The sequence below is a fragment of the Cygnus olor genome, chromosome 22, assembly GCF_009769625.2.
Source record: "Cygnus olor isolate bCygOlo1 chromosome 22, bCygOlo1.pri.v2, whole genome shotgun sequence".
Lineage (NCBI taxonomy): Eukaryota > Metazoa > Chordata > Aves > Anseriformes > Anatidae > Cygnus > Cygnus olor.
The window spans coordinates 2,451,961-2,475,763 of NC_049190.1; the positions used below are offsets into that span (position 1 = coordinate 2,451,961).

Below are 23,803 nucleotides of genomic sequence, written 5' to 3' on the forward strand. Positions count from 1 at the left end.
CTCAGAAGATCCTCATTAATTCTCTTTAGATGAATAAAAAGAGCTGTGAGCTCAGATGTGAGTTAAAATGCAAACATGAATGAGTGGTAATAGGGAGGACAGAAAAAAAGAGGAAAATCTTTGTACTTAAACATAAAACCCAAAAGGGGAAAGGAAAGACTTTATATGATTACAACATGTAGAACGCCTATTGAAAGAGGTGGATGAATGTTCCAGCGTTTTACAACTCATTATGTGAATAACAACACAAATTTTACAATATACATAAGAATTTTGATGAACCATGTCTCATTCACACTAGAGAAAATAAATGCAGAATAATGCAATACAGAAGAACACTGTTTAGCTGCTCAGGGCATGAGAAACAGGATATGACCCAAGTCCCACTGGAGTTAACTTAAACACTGTCATTTTTCAGTAAAACTTGATTCACGCTTCGCAACATAGCTCTTGGAGCTTAACACTTAAGGATATCCAACAGGAGAAAAGAAACCTTTTTACAACAAGAAAACTTTAAGGGATCATTAAAGATAAATTCCCCAAGCATGCTGAGTACTTAATACTGGATCCTGCAATGCTTACACGAGAAAAACCTCCCAGTTTAATGGGAGGTACGTGCGTGAGCTGATTGCTGGATCAATCATTTTGTAGATTATGTAAATGTAGATTGCTCCATATGTAGCAAACAGGGAAGTTTCATAGAAACCAGCTAATTCACAATCAGAAGTTAAAATTCTGTTAAGTCTGGGAAGAGATTTGTCTTTAACAGTTAATACCTAATTTCTAGGAATCCTGTTGAATTCTTGCATATCTGGCAGTAGAAAATAATTCAGGCTACTGTTAGCCTTCTGACTTGCACAGTTGCTCAGTACAACAAATGATTCTTTGAGGTGTTTTTATACATTTGGATTTTATAAAGATATATTCCTGTGTTAGATCACCAAGAATAAACTGACTCAAAATGTTTTATGTCCCAGACTTCACCTCCGTTCCATTACTAGTGGCAAATTCTGATTGCATAAATAATGAGCTTGACTTCTGTTGAAAAAACATGCTCAGTAACAGAGTGGGTGGTTTTTCTTTTTTTTTTTTTTTTTTTGAGGGGGAGGGATTTTTTTTCCAATGGGACTGCCTTGAAATGTGACAACTCCAGCCTTGAAGAAATTGAGAGCCAGACTACTGAAAGCATTAAACACAGCCCATCAGATTCTGATTTCCAAAAGCTCATGTCTAAAATGATGTTGCCTAAGGTTTTCAGCACATCTGAACGTTAAGTTCAGACTGTAGAGACTGTACGTTCGTACGCTCAGGACTAGGCTTTGAAGGGATACAATTTATTTTTTTCATAATAGGCAGCAGTGTAAAAACCCTTGTCAGAGCTTCAGAACGTAGAACACCTACAACTCAAAGGGACTTCCAAAAAGAAGTGCAAGCGCTCAGTTTCATGAGAAAATTAAGACCTATTGATTGACTGGAGCATCTAACACTGAATGCCTAACACTGTTAAAACATGGCTTAAGGATTTTTCCTATTTAGTATTTTATTCTTTAATTCTGGGTACTGAGGAGATATTTTCAACAGTTAGTTCAAGCTATAATACATCTGAAGACTTTTACTGTCTGTTCTTCGTCTATTCTTCAGCAACAGCTGCAGCATGTGGACCACGAGATACTAATGAGCCTTATCAGCATTTCCCTGGAAGGCAATAAACCAACAAATACTCAGTTCAGTCAACATGTTAAGTCTTCTTTCTTATGCCAAATACTCAGTGCCCTATCTTCTATTTGGTTTTGGGTAAGGAGCTTTGCAAGCAAAAGAGATTCTGTGCAGAGCTCTGGACTTGATTCAAAGCCTATTATAAATCACTGGGCATCTTTTCCATCAGTTCATGTGAAACTGATGAATTATGGCTATATAGCAATGCAGCAAATATGCTGAAGCTGGCTACTATATTACAGCTGTTGTGTTCAGAACAAAGGTTCTGACTAGGTAAAATCATTTTCCAGCCACAGAATACCTTTAAGAACGATGTCAATGAAGTCCAAAGATGTAATGGAAAGAAGTTCAGAAAAGTTGTCTGGTGATGAGGGACAAGGTGTTCTTGGAACCTCCAGTAAACTGTTACTCTGTGCGGATGAAGAAACCAGAACAGTAAATTTCCAGCAGAAGTCACACGTGCTTTGTGTTAAGAACATGTTCTGGTTTTGCTATGTGAAACCCAGATTCTGCTCCTTACCTGAAGATGGGAGGGGGTGGCATGTTTATCAGTCAATTCAGTCAGCGATGAGCTGGCTTGAAATTATTTTAATTGCTTCTATTGTGTTTTATCTCCTACAGATCACAACTGTTAAGAAGCTAGGTTCCTAAATGACCTGAAATATGGCTGTATGTTTATATTCCTACCTATAATCTTGCATATCAGTTTCCGTACGCGTATCTTGATATCAGTACGCGTATTCAGTACGCGTATCTTGATATCAGTTTCCGTACGCGTGCACAAGTGAGAGCTCTTATCTGATAGTAAAATCGAAAAAGACACTAGAAAAAGTGAAAGAGCTGTTGTTAGTTTTAAGCACCGAATATTTGTTTAATCTTGGACATATCTGTGAGGTTAATCTCTGCATTATTTCAGCAGAGCAGAATTGCATCCTAGAATCTTAGTCCTCTGTTATGCACTCAAGCTTCTGCTTTTCAGTGTTGGTCCCTTGATTCCTGTACCAAAAATTTAGCAAGAGATGCTGATACTACAGGAGAACCCGTCTGTCTTTTGGTTCTGTCCATGCAGACTTTGGCTGGTGTTGGTGTGGAATGGGTGTGCTAAGGGATGGAGGAAATGATAAAATTCAGCTCTTTGTCTTTTAAGAAGCTTCTGAAAGTAGCAATATAGTGCAGCATTTGGGACGGTGGCATTCCCTTAGTGGGACTGGGGGAATTCCCTTGGTGTTGCTGCCGAGATACCTCTGTTGGAAACGTTGGGAATGAATTTGTTGTTGCTGGGAGGTGTGAGCAGTGTGCCGGCAGCCTCTCCATGCAACTGGAGTTACTGCAAACGTAGCAGTCCCTCGAATGAGTGCGGTAAGAGTTCCTACAGTGCTTTTCTCCTGGAGAAGGGATTCTCTACCCTACGCCAGCATGGGCAAGGACTGGGAGCATTATCTACTGCCATTTACAAAGCAGTATGGCTTATATTGCTGTTGGTAATGTCTGTTTGGTTTCTTGGGTATAAATGCCAGAGCCTATGTAAAAGTCACTATATAGAGACTTACCTCTTGAAGAGGATCCTCTCTCTTGGGTTTATAAGTCTGGAGCAAACACATCAGCTCAGCATTCTCCTCAATTTTTAAATAGGGAGTGGTAATCTGACACGAATTTAGTACCTGCAAATGACAGTGAAACCTGTGATTGCAAACAAAGAGGAACGCATAAAGTCACCATGAACAGCCTGTTGCTGATTCTTACCTGCATCTCCAGTTTTCCTCCCATTTGCAACAAGCAGTTAATTCCCTCAAGAATTTGATCTTTGCGTAGTCTGAGAAACCTTCCCATGTCAGTATTGATGTCAGTTTTCTGCAATTCCAGAGCTAAGACGGTGTGCGCAAGAGCAGCACAGTGCAGCGGGGTTAAACCTGAACGGAACAGCACAGGCAGGTCAGGCAAATCCAGCACTTGAACACCTCACTGGAGTGAACCATCCTGCACTTGGCTACTTGTGCGGGATGCCCTGTCAAGACTGATTGGCTTGCCTCCTAGAACTTAATTTGAACACAAAATTGATCATCCTTTGGCCTAGATAAAATCTGTACTTTGAAACCTCTGGCGTCTATGTTAAGCATCCGTACAGCTAAGCTTTTCCTCTTACCATAGTGGTCAGTCAGGTTCACTTCTACCCGCATGCCGTTGTCTTTGCAGTTTTTCAAAACCTGAAATCAAGAAGATTTTGAGATGATAAATTCTGATTTTGACACTGCCAAAATACCCCCGTTAAAGCTGTCTTGCTTTAACCACATCAGACCAAGGCTAATTTTCATGTACGTAAAATCCTTGTGTATTCTAAACAAAATCAAATGCATTTGATTTCTTTGCTGTATCTTGCACTTACGGTTGCACAACGTAAATGTCCAGTTTACCTCTAAAACTCTCAAGTAGCCATTCTCTGCACACAGGTGGAGTGGAGTTTTCCCCAGACCATCCTGTTCGTTGACATTAGCTCCCAGGGATATAAGGTCACTGACCATCAGGTGTTGGTTCTTTTCTGCGGCAAGATGTAATGCAGTCTGAGAAGAGAAGAATGAGAGAAACTTGTTGTTGCTTTAAAGCCATTTTCACCTTCTACAATACCTAGAGAATGAGGTGGGGAGCTGGGACCTTGGGTTCGGTTCCCAGCTGTGTTAATATTTGCTCGGTGCAGATCACTTCCTCCCTCTTTTGGTTCTCCCCTCTACACAGGGATCATAGCCACTCCTTGCCTAAGAGGATGCTTGGTGTTTGTCAGGGTTTGAAAGACATTTGTATGTGATAGAAAATGTCCCCGTTCTTTGCAAGTTAGCATCCTACCCGTTTCTCTGCGTCCTTCTCGTCAATTTTATTTAGGGATGCAAATCTCCGTGCAAGCGCATAAGTCAGGGCTCTTCTTCCTTGTGCAACAGCCTTGTGCAGCAGCCTGGAATAAAACGCCATTTTAAACAAGTAGGAAGGAGATAAAGGAACGGTTAAATTACTCAAAAGTAACAGTGGGAGTGTATTTTAAAACATGAAATGTTAAGGCTCATAAAGGCCAAAAGCTTGGGGTATTTAAGCATTTATTTAGTTTCTGTATGAATGAGGGAGGTGCCGGTTTTGCAGCTTTGTTTGAATTTGTTATCTGCCAGGATTTCTTGCTCCTCAGTTCTTGCTGTTGTCCCATTTCTCGCCTATCCAAGAGCTACTCCACGCTTCATTTTGCTTCATTTTTGCTACCAATCTCCATTTCTTTTTTTTTTTTACCTGCATCCTTTAGTACATGGAAAAGGGGTAAAAGACAGGTAAAAACCCAGAGAAGGGAAACCTTTCTCCTGCACTTAAAATAAGTACTTCCAAACCATAATTCAGTCCTAGGTAGGAGAGCTCCATTTCTTCTGTGCATTCAGTCTCACTGAACTACTCAAAACAGTACATTTCTCCTGAATTTCATACCGGAAAAGACTTGTGTTCTTGTAAATGCGGGCACATCTCCCTTTCCTCCTGGAGGAAACACTGATGCAGCTGATACAGGCATTGATTTTTTTATTATTACCATTTTTACTTTTTTCCTGTAGCAAGGTACCCTTGATGACCTCTCTATAATTCTGCAACTCACTGCAGTCCTTGTTCATTTCTGTGGAGTCTGTGAATACTTTGGGGACAGAATTTTCTACATGAACAGGAATGAATCTCTTTTCCACCAAGCCTAGGACAGTTTATAAATTCAGTTTCATGCTCCGTCAGTCTGATTTGATAGTAATATCTTCAAACTAGCTGAAATTCATGGAACAAAATAAGAGATATGAAGCAAGTAGTTGTTTATAAAAAATAAATAAAGACGCCATGCTGGGCAAAATGAGATCAATAAAACCTTTGCTTTCAATTAATTTCTAACAAAACAGCCACTCCCAGTTCTTTGGAAGTCTGAGCTCTAAACTGGCAGCATATGTATGTTTAGGTGTAATCCTCCCACCCATTTTTATTGCCAACTAATAAAAAACAGTAATTTTCCTGAGAGTGTCTACAGCTTGGAAAAGATCTCTTGCAAATCTTTTTCTGTAGCAATTATTTGTTTTGCTTGATTTAATTTTCTTATGAATACCTATAATTTATAACCCACTCTTGAATATTGTTCAGACTGAATTTTTCCTGATGTCGGTTGTAGTCTAGCAATACTACTGCAAAAATGAAGTCTTTCTATTTTTACTAATTTAACTTGGATTCTAATTTTCATAATTGAATTTTGATTCTGTCTAAAACCGTGGGTGCTGAAGCACATCTGAGCCTCCCATGAAGCAAGGAAGCCTTTGCTGCAGGTGTGCCCCCAGCTAGCAGCTGAAATTACAGCAAAGCCTCAGGACAAGCGAGGCCCCAGGAAATAGAAAGCAATGTATTTCTATAGGAAAAAGCGGAGACCTGTTGCCATTTTGATCAGGTGCAAGCAGTTTGTCGGCTGGAATGTTTCTCAGCAAACTTTCTTCCCTGTGTAGCTGGAACTGGAAGAAAGAGATGGCAGAGAGATCCTGCTGTGTGAAGGAAGTCGAGGTCAACTTCACATGTCCCCCAGCGTCTGGAGAGCCCGCGTTAGCTTCCAGAAATGCCTCCGGGTAGTGTCCTGATGGGTTAAAGCAGGGAGATGGGTTCTGTGCAGGGTGTCTCCAGAAATCCTTCTGGGTACTGGCACGTGTGTCCTGCACCCACCAGCTGCTCTCTTTCTCACTTGTCCTTGGGAAGGTTCCTTGCGAGCTGGGCTCTTGCACGTTTTTCTGACCATCGTGAAAAGAAGTCTGTACCTCTTCCTGCACGGCTGAGCTGTGCTCTTTAAAACAGCACTGGGACTGCAACTTGGTGAAGCCGTGGCGCCTCTCCTGCAGGCCACCAGCCGCCTGCTTGCTTCCCCTGCTTTCCCACCGAGAGGCTTGCAGGTCCGTGGAGAAGCCCTGCCCAAAGCCATCGGGCACCGAGCACAGAGACTCCTTCTTCAGTTGGCTTTTGTTCAAGTCTTCCTGCAGCACCTCTACCAGGATATCAAGGTCCTCTAAGCCTTTTAGCGTTTGCCCAATGCTCTGCTTGCTCTGAAACAGCAACAAAAACGGGGAGGGCGGAAGATGGGGGAGGGAAATCAGACATGAAATGTCCTGTTCTCACTCAGTGATACAACATGAAATACGCCTGGGGAGGCTGGCAGCACGGCGTTGAAGGTGTTATGCATACCTGTCTAAGCTGTTTCTCTGTATAAGGGTGAACTCTTCTCTTTTCTGCTGGAAAGGAAGGAAGAAAAAAGCTATTTTGAGTTATGGGAGGAGTATACAGAAGGTATTTTCATCAGGAATTTTGTCCCAGACAACCAGTAACGTACAGGGTTTTGGCACACAGCTGTCCTGTTCCTGTGATTTAAGGGGAGCTAGGAGCTGGCATGGGTCGCTGACCCTGGGAGAGAAGTGGCTCAGCTCTTGGGTACTTAACGGGGATGTCCCTGTTAGAGAAGGGGGCTGTTACCAAGAGAAGAAGGAGCTTCCTAACCTGCTTTTCCTGAGGATCCTCTGGTTGCCATCTTCGCTAATGAGGCTTCCTGAGGGCACACACAAAAAAACAGCTATTAAATAGAACTCTATTTGAGATGCTTGCATGTAAGAGAAAGTGAAACAGCGGCAAAGAGCGTAACAGAAACTTTGTGAATTGTCCCGCACCATGCACTTTGCACAGCAGGCTGTAAGCAAATCGATTTTCATGAGTGGGTAACCCATGGCAGCCGTACAAAGACAGCGGCGTAGCCTTTTGAGCAGACCAGGTGGCTGGGGGCCTACCAGCTTCATGGGCTGGTTTTGCAGGTTGTTCACAGGTCTGGGTTGCTAGAGCAAAATCTCTGCTGTTTTCAGGCTGTCTTTGGATTACGGTATTCAGGGCACGGATGGGTTCTCAATGTCACTATGGAATGATGTTCCCAGCACAGGCTCTGTGTAAAATTTGGTATGTTCTCCACCTTCGTTAAGAGCATTAACTTGGTGGGTGGAAGAAGCAGCAGCCGTAGCTGTGACCTCTCCAGAACTTCACAGGGTGGGAGTGGGACGTGTGTGTACAGGATGCTACAGCTCTGAGCCACCTTCCTGACCTCGAGCAGCGTCCTTACCTTGCTCTGAGCTGGCTCCAGGCCTTTGGAAAGCCGGATTTTTTTCAGTAGCTCCCGTACCGGCATCTTCACCCTCACGCCCATATAACGCTTCTGAGGGGGGTTGGAGCTGAGTGCAGGCTCTGGAAAAGGCATAACACGATGCTTAAAGTAACATAATTCTGAGCTGCTTGGAATAGTGGGACGATGAGGTCACCCTGGGAGACAGCCTGTGATTCTGATGCTCATCATCGGTTGTGGGAAACTTCCACCTCACCCTGTGTGTCCCTTAGCTCTGGCCTTTTATTAAAACACTTCCTGCTGCACAAATACCCCAATGCATTGCTTCTCAGGCTACAACCGCCTGTGCGGCCTCACAAAGGGAATTCTTTTCTGGAGCAACCAAACAAAAACAAACCCCAAAGCTGGTTGTGGGATCTTCAGTCTCAGGGCACAGGCAGAGAGCTGAGTTAACCTGCATGTTACCACATGAAGGCCACGGTCAGAGGAGAGGCTGTCCCACGTGTAAGCGTGCCACTGGCGGTGGGAGCGGGACAATAAGGAGCAGCGTAGCAACGCAGAAGGAAATTCAGATGGATGGTTGGGAAAAAGGAGGAAAAGAATCAGATGTTTCTGTTTTGGCACTTTCAGCGGTGCAGAAATAAAGGTGCTATCTTGAGACTTGGCCTTGGGCAGCTCCTCTTGCTGCCCATCAGCTCAGGGCTGCCAGACTGGCTGAGAGCACATCGCTCTGCTTTTAGGCACGTCCAGGTCAGTGCTCCTCTTAGCCATGTCTTACTTCTCTTGCAGTGAACCTCTGTCCTGTGCTTTTTTATGTTGACATGGGTGAAAAATGAGAGTTGTTTCAGAGCTGAGATAGTGATGCCATGTCCAAAGTCTTTCTACAGTGGTTCTCGGTGTATTTCAAGGTCAATACAGCGCGATTCAAAGGGAAGCAAGGATTTTCTGTAGTGGAATGAAATGGTTATTTGAGAATATATATAGTTGTCCAAACAAGCTTGTCTTCGTCAAAACAAGCTGCTCTGTAATTGTTTGTGTTAGGTGTTCTTGCATCTCAGACTTGAATCCCCAGACTTGAAAGACTTGCCCAGATTAGGAGCTTAAACGCATCGCTTTTGAAATACCTTTTATGTAATACTGCTTCCCGCCCCCCGCTCCTTGAGCACGATCCTCTTCCTATAAAACACATCCAGTAGCAGCTATCATCGTCATAAATGATAGCTTTATTGCGTTAGTTCAGCATCTTCCTAGCTCGTTAGCAGAGACGATGCACGATTACAAGGCGGGCGCTGGGGTCGCTGTGCAGGCTGCTGAGGGGTCAGCCAGCAGCGTGTGCTGGAGCAGGGAGAAGCTTCCCTCCTCGTGCAGGTCACGACACTCAACAATTAAACAACACAGCAGGCTGTGAAAAGGTGTGTGCAGCGCAGGCAGGCTGCTTCTGATACAGGAGCAGTCGGTGGTAAGAAAAACCTGCGGTACCCTGTGGTAGCTGCTGGCATCTGGCAGGCTAGGTGCAGCGCAGGAGCTCAGCAGATGTGCACGGTGCATCTCCCCAGCCTTGGGATGTCTCGGAGCAGGCAGGATTGGCATGGAAACCAGCCGCACGAGATGTGGTTTCGCATCACGTGGCGGTGTTGCTCTTCCCTGCTGCGGGCGATGGGAGGCTGACGCCCCTTCGGCAGGCGGGTGCCGGATCCCAAGCAGCCAGCAGCGCGTTACGGATGTGCGTGGAGCTGCTGTGCTGTGCTCAGGTTGCTGCCCTTTGTGAACGTCTGACCTGCCGCTGAATATTTAAAACACTGGGACTTCGAAAATGTAGGCTATTTCTCAGACTGCTCTAGAAATGGGAATAATTCCCGGTTTAGACTGGTGTTTTGAGGAAGAATGATTTAGTCTTTGTAGAGCATTTTAAAGGCCTATGTGAAAAGAATTATGAAAAAGCTAAATTGCTAACACGTTATTATCTTCCAAGCTATTTTACAGTAAAAATGCTAGATGATGGGTTAGATTACATGCCCAGATGTATCCTTGAAAGTGAAGAACTCAGCAAAGGCAATGATTCATCACAAACACTTTCATATGATTTGGTAATATTAATAACTCAGAAGGTCATATCTATTACATTGGTGTTAAATTCAGAACCAAACTTGCAGTTCAGATTGTAAACGAGCAGCAGAATGCTAGAGAGGGACTGAAACAATGGAGTGCTGAGCAACCCTTTACGAAAGGGAATAATTTCTGACTTCAGCAGCAGACCACAACAAAATAAAAACAAGAGTTGAGTAGGAGAGAGCACCATGCATCTTTGTTTGACATTACTGGCACGGAAACTTAGCGTGTGCTGCTGTTAGTACAGCTCTCAGCTAGCACAGAGGGAGTTGCGAGGCACTGTACTTTTTCGCTTTGCAAAAGCAGCATACAATAGAAAATGCGAATAAAGATTTGATCTTACCAGCGGGAGCAGACATCTCTTGCGGTTTATGTGGAGGTGTAGGGTAGATCTCTGGGCTCGCAATATTAAGTTCAGTTAATCCAGAGTCTGGCAACGATGGGCTTTGTTGAAAAGAGTTTTTGGGGCTGGCAGTTTCTCCAGGCAGTGGAGATCCCTGGCCTGGGCTATAGCTACAGGTTTCATTTTCACTGCTGTTTTGATTGACCAGTAGTTCAGGACTCATGCAGACTGTTTGCAGCATTACCTCTGTGGGTGTAGGAGAAGATGAAAAAGGAGCCTTTTCAGGTCAAAAAAAAAAAAAAAAAAAAGCTTATTTGGTTGCAAAATGAAGAAAAAAATCAAGTTTCACATCAAGCACATGATAGTTGTATTTAATTCTCCAGTGTAGTTAGCCACTCGAAGCTGGGTCCAAATTTGCTCCCCTGTTCTTCCCAGCAAATTGCAGCAGTCGCAGGATAAAGCCCGCCTCGGGATCCCGGCAGTCACTGCAAACTGCTTTTGAGAGTTTCTTGGTGCAACCCTCCCTCGCTCTTTATAGTCAGGTATGGCCTCAAGGACGTCAGCCTGGGAAGGCCCCACCCTCTTTCCTAGCTGCAGCAGCAGCTGATGAAGAAATGACTTTTCCCATGAAGAGACCGAGTATGAGTTGAAAAGTCGTTTTCCCTAGGTACAAAACATAACAATTAAGCTGTTAGATTCACTGCAAATAGCACCAGTAGGGAAAGAGACCTCTGACTTAGACTAATAGATTGGATTGTGCAAATGAGAAAGGGATCCAGAAACAAATGTTTTGTCAATTCTTGTGTTAGGGGAAGAAAAAAAAAAGCAGTTTTTTCAAGGTTGTGTAAGAGGAGGGCTATCGCTCACAGCCTTCAAGAAGCAAAAATAATCTTCCCTTAAGCACAAAAATTCAGATAAGGAAACATATCCCCTACTTGCTGCATAGTTTTGGGTCTGTGAAGAGAGAGAAGAACTTATATGGATTTAACTGTTTTAATACTTTTAAGTTTAAGTGATTTAACTTAAGGATTTAAGTGTTTCTGTTTGTGTGGTTTTTGTTTGTCTGCTTTGTTCATAGCAAGGAATGATGCTTAAATATTGCGACAGGTGCAGCTATTAAAACTCCCAGTAAGAATCTGTTTGGATGGACACTGTTCTTGCAGGAGGTGCTTCCTTGTCACAGAGAGACTTCTGTACCAGATTTCAACTCCTTTCTCGTGTCCCTGGGAAATATATTTCATTTTACACACCTGCTTGAGCTCAAACAGATATTTCTCTCAAGTTCCTTGTTTGGAAAAAGATAGCAAAGCTTATCAAATGCAGCAGCTCACATATCTGTCTTGGAAAGCACCCCAGGTTACTCCTAAACAGCATAGTCTCATGTATGCCTGACCAGAAAGCAGCCAGACTTTCTGGACCAAGTTTTAAGAACAATGTTAAAATAGTTTTAGTTTAAATGGGTACTGACTCCTCTCTGCAGACCTGCACAATCCCCATGACCCATTTTCTCTGCACTTAATAACTCCAGTCTCAGGAATATTGGAAGAATTATTTAGATATGGATCAGAACTAGGAGACTTGATGCTTGCAAGATGAGTGTAGAGTCAGGTACCAAGCTACGCTGCAGCTGCGCTGGGCAGGCTGTTACCTGGCTTCCTGCCCCACAGATCCTAGGATCTCGTGACGTTACTGCGTTTGGATCCCAAAATACGAAGGCACGGGGAGAGACATGGCTAATACATCCGTATCTTAGCATGGCTGCCAATGGTCTCAACTACCAGGCCCAAGGGAGCAATCCTGGGAAACGCACAGGGCTTTGTAGGTGGTGTTTGGAAATTAAGGACACGTAAGAGCTAATGTTCCCATTTCTCCCACAGTGGATTGTAAGCAGTTTGCCCAAGGGAAGTGATTGGTTAAATGATATTTCAGGGGTTAGAAGATTATTTCTCTCTCTAACAAGCCACAAAGAAGATCTGCTTTTAATGAAGGACATACTCTTTTCTGCTTCAATAAATACTTTCCTCCTGTCTCGCCCAGTTTGCCTCGTTGATTGCGTGAGTCTAGGACAAGCTGGAGCCAGGGTTCAGTCCTGCCTTCCTTAGAGCGACGTGAAGCAGTGTGTTTTTCTGTAAATGTTACTGTTCTATTCGGTAGGATGAGGCGTCACTTAGGGAACTACTCAACGCTTGCAGAGGTGGGAGAATTTGGCCCACTGCACACAGGAAATTGCTGCAATGAATCATTGCGTTTATTGGGTTGTAAATTGCACTGGAGGTTTCTCATCCTTGTATTCTCTCCCGTAATCCAACCCATATCTTGAACAGTTTTGACTGCTTGTTTATAATATGCTCTTACATTCACAGTGAAAGCAGGAATTAGCCTGTTTTTTTTTGGTACAGAAAAGACCAAGACGCATTCCTGTAGCCATGAGAAGAGAAGCAGTTTTGCAAAACTGGCAACAAAAACCTTGGAATGTGGACCCTACAAGAAACTGACTCCAAGGGTTTGCATTTGTTTAACTGGGAATCTTGTGGTTCTTTTGCTTCTGAATTCTACAGGTATCTGATATTTTATGCAAGCGTTATAGCATTGTAATTTTAAATAGCTCTTATGAGTCTTATTCTACAAACGTTACTAGAATCGGCCCAAACTGGAAATGAGCTGTCTGCTCACAGCTGCAAATCTGTTCTGTCAATGGCAATTTTAAATTTGGACCTACTGAGAATGCCACAAGTCGTGTCCTCCTGCAGACATCAAGGCAAGGCAAGTTTAAGCATGCACAGCAAGTAGAGAGATTGATAATAAGGCTTTCTAGGATCTTTAGGTACTACTTCAGTTGGTACCTCCTGATTCCCACAGCTATGGACAGAACCGTTTAGCAAATAGCCCAATGAAACCCCCGTTGGAAAAAGTATTTTCTAGCCAGGGCATAAACTGTTTTCATCATCCTCTGTATCTTTAGTGATTTCTGCTCCTTTAACCTATTCTTTACCTTTTATTGAAGAGAGGGAGAAGATTTCAAGCATTGAGAATGTAAGGAATGAGGGCATGAGTATGAGCGTCTGGATAAAGGTCTTCAATGATGGTTGCAGGGGATGAGGTCAAGACACAGGTTTGGTCATAAACAGCTGCATGAGCCTTTAGGAAAGACTGGTTTGTGCCTTCTGTCTTCTGTTTGCCCTCCCCTGGGGGAAAAATGGCATGCCAGATCTTTGCGCTGGGGAATGTTTTTCCTTTTTGAGTGTGCTAATGCCATATTTTCAGAAAAACGGCCGTCACCGTCTGGAAGTTCCCGGTGGCTAACTGTAGTTATGGCAGTTCCTGTCTAATTGGTTTACGATGGGCAGCTCTGCCAACCTCTCTCCATGTAAACTTTCAGGTTATGCTGCCAGTGGGTGCAGCTCCTTTTATATCTTTCAATGCAGGATGAATGCTCTGTAGCTTCCTTCATCCCTTGTTGCTACATGTTTTTTACTGCACACACCCACTTTAACGGCATTTGCTAGGGTAGGTTTTTGTCCGTCTTTCCCCTTCCATGCTGCTGTTTTGCCAACTGTTAACTCACCCAACTAAGAACTCCCTTGTTGCAAAGGTTTCCTTTATTAATGCTCTCTTTCAAGCGTGTAGGGATCGGGGATGGTGGGCTGAATCTGCACTAGTGCAGAAAGCAAGCACAAGGCTTTTCCCTGCAGGGTCTTCCCTTCAGACCCTGCAAGGTCTTTCCCTTTCAGGGTCTGATTAGAATGTAAATAAAACATAGCTGCTGCACGTAATTCTCGGTAAGGGTGAACATTGTACTGTGCAAGTAGGCCTTGAACTTAATGGTTGTCCAGTAATTTAACAGGTAATCACTGAATAACGACCCTAATATTCAGAAGCAGTGCAGAGCACGTGCTTGGAATTTTCCTTTCGAGTGTCCCTCCTGGGAATCGGTGCTGTGATGCAGCGGTGCCATCTGCATGCCCTCAGTGACAAGTTTAAGTTATGCTGTGCTCTAAATGTGCATATTTCTAAAATCTTGCATCCGTGCTGGCAACGAAATGGCCTTGTGACATTGCTATTCAGTCTCAGTCTCACATTTTTGTAGCAAACAGGAATACCCAATTTGCCATTGCTGGGACAGGCCACTGGGTAATTGTGTCTTGGGTCTCTGCTGACGGCAGCTGGGAGATGATGCTTCAGAATGGAAGAAACTTTTAATGACAGAGGTCAGGGCCGTGCAACCGAACCCGAGTAGCTCTTAGTCATGTTGGTGACCATGAAGTATGAACTCACCTTGTCTCCTGCTGCAGTACAAAACAGGGTTGCAAAACAAAATGAATTTGCCTTACCAGTCGCAAAGGCACTCAGATCTGCTAGAAATGCGTTCCCTGGTAACTGAGGTCTGCTTTCTTAGGGCTCTGAAGTCTTTAGATGACAGATGGTGTGTTTGCACTCAGTGATTGTTGTCTTTCAGTAAGCATTCACGCTCTGTTTTGCCTTCAGATGACACGGACAAGGTCCACCTTCATATCTTTTACGTTCTAGGTACTTTCTGCCGTTCCTTAGTGACACTGCGTGTTGTGATCTCCTCTATGCTTTCCCTTGGAATGACAACCCTTCCTAGGAAGGGAGGGTACCAGAAGGATCCCTGATCATTTCCTCAGTTCCAGCAGACCTGACTCAGTCCCGAAGAAGGGAGGCTGCTTGCTTTGTGCAGATCGCAGTTATTTCCCCACGTGCTCCCCGCTGCCACATGCGTGAGGGCTGAGGGCATCCCAGCTTGTGAAAGTCTGGCCTGCAGAGCAGTCTTTGCTGCGGAAGATGAAAATGTATAGCGAAGGCAGGAGAGTAAAAGTGGGTTGCAGCTCCACTGAAGGCATAATTGACGAAGTCATTGTAACTTTTTGCGTGATTTTTATTGTAAATTCCCAATAATTGCCTGCCAATGACTCATCTTTAATGATGACCCATGGTTACTTCTAAATGTTTTCCTTGGATTCAGAGCTCCCCAGCACTGACAGGGATGGCATGTTCAGACTATTTTTACTTCCCTCAAATACCTTTTATTCAACGATGATGAATTTTCTCTCCTGTTAGACTGCCAGTTTGACTCAGTCCCCCACAGTTAGGAACCAAGAAATTTCTCACGCTGTTTGCACCTCTTCAGACCGTGACAAGTTAAGCTGTTTCTCCTGCTGATGCTGTGTGACATTCATTTCTAGCATCACTGAGTGTAGTGATCGGATGCCGCTAATTGCTGATGGTATTCAGCTCTCTTCTGAGCTGTGTGGACAGATATCAAAGAATTGCAGGCTGTTGAGGACGAAGAAGCTATTTTCTGGTATCTCTATTTTCAGTGCATTTGTAGGGCATGTGATTTGGTTTCCTCTTAGTACAGCTCTGAGAAATATCATTCCGGACTCAAAAGCATTTAATTGTATGTTTGCTTTCTGGTGTATTTCTGGAGAAGGTAATTAAGGAGAGAAACTCAGAACTCTTATAGAGAAAGTGGTTTATTGGTTTTTCTGATCTGAACTGTGCTGTTAACCTAAAGTTAGCACATCTGATCCACTCTGTGAAGCAACAGTGACCTCCCATGGGCACAGATGAGCTGTCGGTGTATGTTCTTTCTGTCTTATTCACTTGACAAATCCATTATGGAATTGATCACCTAATCCCAAGCTTTCCGAATAACCAGCCAGATGCAGTATTAAAACCTTGTTTGTTCCTCAGTTTTCTGGCACAGATTTTCACCAACCTATATCCATCACAACTACCCAGCAAAGCTGAAAGCAGAAGTTTAAACTTAGGGGCCTACATAAATACAAACTGAAAAGAGGAAAATCTTGTTATTTGAAAAATTGTGATGGGTCTGCCTTTGTGTGCGTCTCCTTTTAAGCATTTTTTTCATAAGAAAACTTTTTTATTCAGACAAACTTTAGAAAACTGTTGCAAGAAAGGCTTTCCAGATGTTTCCTCAATTTTTTCTTCTCTGTTTTCTTTGCCAAGGTGAACCTTTAGGACCTGTAGAGAATGGATCTGGGCTCTGAAGCCTGTTTTAAAAAGCTTGTCTTTGCTTTCTCAGCTGAAAAGTACTACCACATGCTGGTTTGGTAAGAGAATGTGGTTGCTTTCCCTGAGGACTTTAAATGGGGGCTAGTGAATAAAATACATCATAGTCTGTTGTTACCTGTAGCTGATGAAGTAGAACAGGCTTATGATCCAGGCAAAACCATTGCTGAGCTCTGGAGAGGAACGATCCAGCTTACGTGTTGTAGCAGGCTGACAGGAGTTAGCAAAAACTCATCCATGTTTGCAGGCATGAGCAAGTATTTTGAGCAGTGACGCACTGTGATATGAACAGATCGTGAATCTTTGTGTGGAAAAGACTTTTGATGTTCTGTTAAGGCCACTCTGTACCTACTGAGGACAGTGTTTATTTGCCCACTTTCTTCCAGGAATTTGGGGTTCAAATTTGTAGCCTCAAGACTTCTAGTCTGGTTAGATTTACTGTGTTTTTTACGTATTAGAACTATCCTGGCATACCGTGCAGAATCCACAAATTCAGGAAAGCATTTAGACCTGATCCAGTGAACTCCCTAAAGCGACTTCAACTTACTTGGTGCAACTAGGCAGCTAAACCAGTAAGTTATCAGCCCAGATTTCTGCTGATTCGGTGCAGCCTCCCTCATTTCTACTCGCTGACTGAGAATTTATTTGTATTTTTCTCTATCCTTGTCATTTCCAAGAATTAAAACCAAGCTGAGAAAAGCAAGAGACATACAAATTTTGTTCCTGATATCCTAGCTTCTGTCACTAGATGGTGCTGTGAATTAGACTGAAGGAATCCCTCCCTAGCAAACAAGACGCATCAGATTAAAAAATAAATAAACAAAGCCACCTAAACAGAAGAGAGATCAGCAAGGAGCACCAATATTTCTGAGGTATAAAGGGAAATCCATAGGAGGGTTTCCAAATCTCATGTTGACACCAAACTGATGTATTTCCCTGTTTTCAACCATTTGTTTTAGAATATACATCAGTGAGGAATATGGCAGAAATAACACGGTGAGGAATATGGCAGAAATAACATTTTTATTAATTTCTCTCTGTAAAATTGTTGACTCAGACTTGTCATATATTTGTGTTGGTTTCTGAACTGGCTGATGGTTTCACTGTGAACTGTAACTAGAAGTCAGGGTGACAGGGACAGCGCTCTCTAAAACGCAGCTGATCTTAGATAGGAAATCAGAACAGTCTACATGGAAGCTCTGGTGAAATTATTAATCTCAAAAGATTGATAAAAGGTCCGTTTAATGTGAATTTTGCAAGATACAAGGGCCTGTGGTGCAGATCCTGACGTGAGCTCGACTCACATGCCTGAACTTGGCGTTGTGTCATTCTAGAGAGCCTGAGCGCCCCACAGCTCTCGGGACAGTGCAGGTCTCCTGCGAGTGCTGTGACAGATCTACCAGCCCTCTGCGGGTGTCTTGGCTAACCCAAGGCATCTCTGCATGGCAAGGCAGCTGCCTCTCGCTCCGTCTCTGTAATATCCTGCTATAAATACTGTAGCTGCTCCCCAATTTTCATACCATCTCTACTTTTCTGAATCTCCAGACTGAATTATTCTGCTTCCTGGCGTTCACGCCTTTTAAAATTTTCCTTTTTGTTTCCCTGCATCTTTTAGGGATTCTTGCTGGGTATGAATCTAATTTAGACCTGTGCATCCAGACCGAAGGAGCACCTCAGGAAAACAGAGGCCTTTTGCTGGCTCTGTGGAGGATAAATTCAATTTCATGATGCACAGTCAGGGTTAATATTTTGTGTCCGTGAGCTAGAGCCACAAACATGTATTCTTTTTGACACAGGGTACATGAGCCACCTTCTCTATTTACAGTCTTCTTTTTAAAGGATCATTTACTTGCTTAGTTATTAAAATACAATGACATGGCTGGCAGCCAGTTAAAATACTCCATTTCTCCAACTCTTTCATAACGCTGTCTCTCTTGTCTTCTAAGTCCTGTCCCTGACAGACACAGCCATATGTTGCTCCTTGCACAGTTTTTCTTGCTTACATTGAGAAGTGAGTTACTGCATGTGAACAAAGGTGGAGAAATTGAGCCCCCAAATACTAACTTTTAAGATTATTTTCATACTTTTATTTGCAAATCCTTTTTCTTTATTCTTGTCCTATCGTGACTGATATGGTTATAAAATGCTTAATAATTTATTTATTTATTTATTTTTTCCTCTGTTTAAGCTCAGACTTGATGGTGATCTAGTGGAGAATGTCATTTCAGGATACAAGGTTACTCGTTGTTGTGTTTTATCTTGTAGTTGTCTTTGGTCTGCCTTTTCTGGCAGGGATTCAGTAAAGCACTTAAGTTAGGAAATTAAGTGCAAGCCTGACATTAAGCATAAACATGTGCTATTTGAATTGGGGCCCTTCCACTTTTTTGTTTATGGTGGTTAAATATTCCATGAAGTCTCTTGGTACATCAGTTTTCACATCAAGCTAGGCTTATCCACAAGGGTATCGTGTTTGCTCTTCAGAGGTGTGTGATGCCTGAATAGCTGAATGCATCTGGCTGGGCTTGACATGGACTAGGTTCTGGCAAGCACAAGGTTTTGATGATTCTCAACTGGTCTGATAACAGGGCAGCAGTGAGGTGAGAAAACACTAAAATGGAAATTTTGGGGAGCTATGAGATGTTCACGTATATAACGTGCTGCACGTAAGCATGAAGAAAAGGCCTGTAGTTGTCTGTGGGATAGCTGAAGATGTGCTTTCAAATGCATCTCTGAATCTAAAGAGCACGAGTTCTTTCAGGTCAGGGCTGAAGGGAGGTAAGGCTCCAAGTGCCGTTTCTGTGTTAGAATACAGCTGCTCAGTTTAATGATGATTGTGAGGCAAACGCCACTTTTGTTAGCCCACAACTCTCTTCCAGCATACTTTAGTCCCTTGATTTTTGATTTCTACTGCCTTTGAAAGGACCTCCGAAACCTTTTAATGTTAACTGGAGGTGTTGGTTAGAAACTTCACGCTTCCACAACCTCAGAGAACACCTCATCTCAAATAAAATCCACGTAAACAATGTTCCTTAACATCTGCATGTTGGGGAATCTGTAAAGAGAGAGGCAGCCGATTTGTCACAAAAGAATTGAGACGGACCAAACAGCAAATGTTCCCCTATTAACTGCAAATTAGCTACATAACAATTTACTTATTTAAGGTTAATAATTAAAATAATACATAAGTGGAGACAAGTAAATAAAGGCCCTAAATCCACTTTTCCCTCCTGAACAAAACCAGTGAAAGTCGCAGACAACAATGGCTTGTAATCTGGGGTCAGGTTTCAGCCTCCTTTTCCCATACCCTGAGATTTCATTTTGCTCCCAGTGGACTTCATCCAGGTTTTTTTCAGCACCAGGGAAATGACTCCCACTGAGGTCAGTTAGTGCAGCCCTACCATGGCTGCATAAGAAAAGAAAGGGGTGGTCTCATGCAGATCTGAAAATGCTTCTTCCTCTGTGTGGTACACAGAGAAATGTTTCACATTCAGGTAATAATAGTAACTAAATTTATTTTTTTTCGTCTGTAAATCTCAAGGCATCTTACTAAAGACCTAACCAGTCACTTTACGAGTGGGGAAATCATTTCTTTTGTTTATTTTTTTTAACTGTAGAAATCAACATCAGAAATTTCTTAAGCTTCTAGCTGAGAGGACGTAACAAACAAAACCCCTCTTATCCCAGAGAATCAAGTTCATGATATCTGAAGTTAACACTTAACTGTGAAACCCGATCCAGACATTGCTGTGCTAATCTCTGGATAATAACACAATGAATAAGAGCAGAACCTTGAAAAACAACTCTGTAAAATTTCGTGAAGAGTATTGAACTACTTTATTTGTTCAAGGTTGTGTACAGTATTGCTCTTTAGCTTCCTTTAATAATTGTGACATCTGGTATTTATCTAAAAATAAGGAAGTACACCTTATTAATCAACAAAGCTAAGAAATATATTCAGCTGCATCCAGTTCCTTTGTAGTAGAATAGCCTGATCTCAAAGAGATTTGTGAGTGCACATCTCAGTTGTAACATAGCTTTAATAACCAAGCCTTTATTTTCTCTTAAGCTCAGGCACTAAATTTCTGGAGAAATACCACAATAAGATGGGGACGTACAAGGGATCTCACAGGGGCTGAAGAGCAGAGTTATACAAGATGGTAAAGGCAATGTTAGTCTCAGCCCAGCACTTAAGTTTAAAAGAACTCTTGTTGATCTTTGAGGTCTATTCCTGTTGTTATAGATAGACAGCATGTGCCTGAAGCAGTAAGCATTTAAATTATTGCTTCCCCCTGATATTTTAGAACTGCATTCCCTTTATGTTGGAGGCAAGGAAAGCCTGAAGGTGGTCGGAGATGGTGGTGGTAACCATAGCCTAAGAAAACACAGAGGGCTGAATTAAAAGCTTTTGCATGCAGCTTGCGAAGTATTTGACAGCAGAATTCCAGGAGTGGATGTGTGCTCTAGCAGTTGTATGGCTTTGAACTCTTGAATCCTCACAGCAATTGTTGAACGACAACGCACCTACAGCTTGTCAACATCTGGCTGCAGCTGCGAAACAGGCAGAAATATGGAGCAGTGGTCCAGAGCTGAGCAAAGCACACCCCACAGGGCAAAGGAGGTGAACACCACACATCTCATAGCCCTTCAAGAAGTCTGTGAATAAATCTGCGTTCTGTGGAGCTGACGTCTCCTGAAAACTTGTCTAAGAGGACAAATGAGAAAATTGCTGCCCCTGAGTAGGTATTTTTTACAGAGACATATTTATTAGCGGGAGGTGATATGTACATAGGATTGTTCTTGCTATAGTTCGTGTCATTTGCTTGAGCCATGAATAAATAAGCGAATGATCTGACAGCTTTTGAGGATCAGACTCTCAGCCCAAACCAGTTTAACTCGGTGATTGTTTGGGTTGGTTTATTGCCATGTTTATTTTTTTCCTGAGCAATAAGTTCCCATGAAAGCACCAATGTCTTCCCCCTTGTTGTGAGTTAATGTTTCATTAACATAAATCATTTCACGTTTTGTGGAGTCTGACCTAATTTCTCCACGAAATGTAAACCTGCATCTAACTCTTCTTTGTCAGTTGTATTGCAAGGTAAATTCCAGTACTACTTCCTTATGCTGCAGCTAGCGCCCCTGCAATTTCTGCTTTTAAAAGATTTCATTCTTTAATGCCAGAGTTCTTACCTCTGTCAGCAAGTCCTTCTCTCTAAGAATAACGCAGGCACAGGAGAAATGTAAAGAGCATATGACTCCATAGTACAGTACACAGCTTTTTTGTTTTTTTGAGGGTGATTCTGATCACTCCCTTAGAGACCAGGAACCAGCTGATGGAAATGCCCACAAGAAGTTGTTTTATCTCCAGAAAGTGAATTTGTCTCCCTTCAGACCACGTTTAGCTGCTTTGAATTAGGGAAGCTCCACTGTTTCCAGCAAGGCTTTGCTAGCGGAGCCAAGGCACAGCACAGGTGCTGTATTGCTGCAGCGCACGTTCCAAGAAAATGTCCATCAAGGAGCAGAGGTAGGAGATGATGCAACTTTCTGGGGTATGTAACTGACTTGGGGGTAAGTTTGTGTAGGGAAATGAGAAAATGCAAAAATACAGATTGCTTGGAGTTTACTCTTCTTTATCCAGGGTCAAGAGGCTAATGGAAGTACAACTCAAGCAAGGAGATCTTACAAAAAAAAAAAAGAAGGAATTAAATATTTACCTAGCGAAAGAAATGCCAATTGGCAGATTAAATATGTAGTCTCTTTGTTATCATTCCAATAATACCAGCAGAACAAAAAGTCAGAGCTAAGAGGGGGACCAAAAGCCTGGTACAAGCCTCCACCTGTGCGGAGCAAGACGAGACCTGCCACCTGCGCCTCCCTAGGGAGCAGGGCCCCTGCAAGCACTGTGGTTGTTACTCAATCTGTCTGCATCCTTTTCCACTTCAGGTTCCTTTTTTGCCTCTCTTGCCTCTTGTACGTACCAAAGGAATTCATGAGAGGAACCAAAATACCTAATTTGTCAGGTAATGAAAGTATAGGGTCATTCCTCTGTTGAGACAGACCTGGCCAACGTGGCCACGATGATTTTGGGGGACCTGGACAGACTTGTGAGCCTGATGCTACGGTCACTAGGGTAAATGTGCAGGCAGACATCTCTGATGGTTTTGCTGTTAGCTTTGGCCAGATCCAGGAAATACAGGCGGGTCCTGATGGACGTGTGCCTATGAACCACAGAAGCTTTTTCCAGCACCGAGTGTGCTTGAGCTTCAGTGAATGGTGGGTGCACTAGGTTTTGTTTCTGAAGTTACTCTGTGGTTTCAGCCCTTTCTCACATCTGTGGCTGCTGCTTTAATCTCTGGGTAAATCTCAAATCTCATTCTCCAACCACTACAAGGGACTGAGCCTGGTATTCAGTGAAAAGAGACTAGATGTGGCCTCAAACATTTTTTCTGTCTAGATAAAACATTCTGGAGACATGTGCCTCAGATGCCGCTGAGTGCTTTTCAGTCCAAATAAGAACTGCTCATTTAGCATCATTAGCTGGATGTTTGATTAATCAAAACCAAAAGGAAATACTTTGTGTTCAGCAGATTAGACTAGAATCTGCTGATAAACCTTTTTGAATTCACACCAGTTTTATTGTTCCTTAATATTGTGCATTAATGAGTGACTCCTCGTTTAGTGAAGTTTCTCTGGAAATCAGATGTCAGACATGGTTCTCATTAATTAGCCTCACTTTTGGCAGGCTGGCTCTTGCTGCTTAAGCAGTGAGCACAAGGGAGAAGGAGACTGCTGAGGCTTCTCTTGCTGGGTGCCTTCGCAGTTCGAAGGGAGCTGGTTGTTACATCTCACGTTATTAAACACATGTATTTACATAGGTAGACTGAGAGGAGCAGATTAGCAGTACTGTTTGGATATGGCTTGTGGGATGTGCAGCAAGAAACATCCTGTCCCAACCCTGATAATGCCATTCGGAAATGGGACCTGCCTAAGGTATGGGCGAGGTATGTCTAATTTCATTGCAGGACTGAATTTTAAAGAGTGACCCGGAAACAAGACTCTTGTCCCTGTTCTGTGTGGAGCTGGTGGGTGGAAAAATTGTTTCTCCCTTGAAAACAAGATAACCCGAGTCCTAGCTGCTTGGGGAATGGCCACTTGTAGGTACAAGAGGATTTTCGTTTGTGTAGCTCCTGCCCTCTCTGTTGAGGATGCAAACAGAGGGCAGATGAATGCTGGTGTGCATGGCGGGCTGTAAGAGACAGATGTTTTTCTGCTAAAACTTAAGCTGAGTGTTAGTGTCAGGCACTGGGGTAACACTACGCCTCTCGGTAACAGGGAGCTTCATCCAGTACCCCATCGCGCTCCGTAGCTCTCTGTACATGCTGCTTTCTCCCAGGACAAATTGTTTTTATTTTTGTTTTTACAGCAAACTGAATGGCAGCTGATTTAATCAG

The 23,803-nt window shown here is 43.0% G+C and overlaps 2 protein-coding genes across 3 annotated transcripts in view; one reads left to right on the forward strand and one right to left on the reverse strand.

Moving 5' to 3' along the window:
* POU2AF1 (POU class 2 homeobox associating factor 1) overlaps positions 1-23,803 on the forward strand; it is a 71,993-nt gene that overhangs the window by 13,777 nt on the left and 34,413 nt on the right. The gene's annotated exons all lie outside the window — the stretch shown is intronic.
* LOC121058592 lies at positions 1,560-10,756 on the reverse strand. 2 transcript variants are annotated; one of them, XM_040534368.1, is made up of 12 exons: positions 10,302-10,756; positions 7,850-7,971; positions 7,243-7,291; positions 6,934-6,977; positions 6,136-6,794; positions 4,555-4,660; positions 4,128-4,274; positions 3,860-3,920; positions 3,460-3,626; positions 3,267-3,377; positions 2,018-2,126; positions 1,560-1,695 (listed from the first exon to the last, which is right to left on the reverse strand). In XM_040534368.1, the coding sequence occupies exons 1-12, from the start codon at positions 10,540-10,542 to the stop codon at positions 1,685-1,687; spliced, it is 1,827 nt and encodes a 608-aa protein (XP_040390302.1). In that variant the 5' UTR covers positions 10,543-10,756; the 3' UTR covers positions 1,560-1,684. The 2 variants fall into 2 exon arrangements, with proteins under 2 accessions (XP_040390302.1, XP_040390301.1); XM_040534367.1 differs by having other exon boundaries at positions 6,934-6,980.

Bases quoted from the DNA above. Each gene is read 5' to 3' on its own strand.
- LOC121058592 (XM_040534367.1), bottom strand. From the start codon at position 10,542: ATGCTGCAAACAGTCTGCATGAGTCCTGAACTACTGGTCAATCAAAAC. The intron at 3,378-3,459 runs GTAAGAATCAGC...TGTCATTTGCAG, and splicing joins GAGGAAAACTGGAGATGCAG to GTACTAAATTCGTGTCAGAT. The intron at 2,127-3,266 runs GTAAGTCTCTAT...TCATCCGCACAG, and splicing joins GAGAGGATCCTCTTCAAGAG to AGTAACAGTTTACTGGAGGT.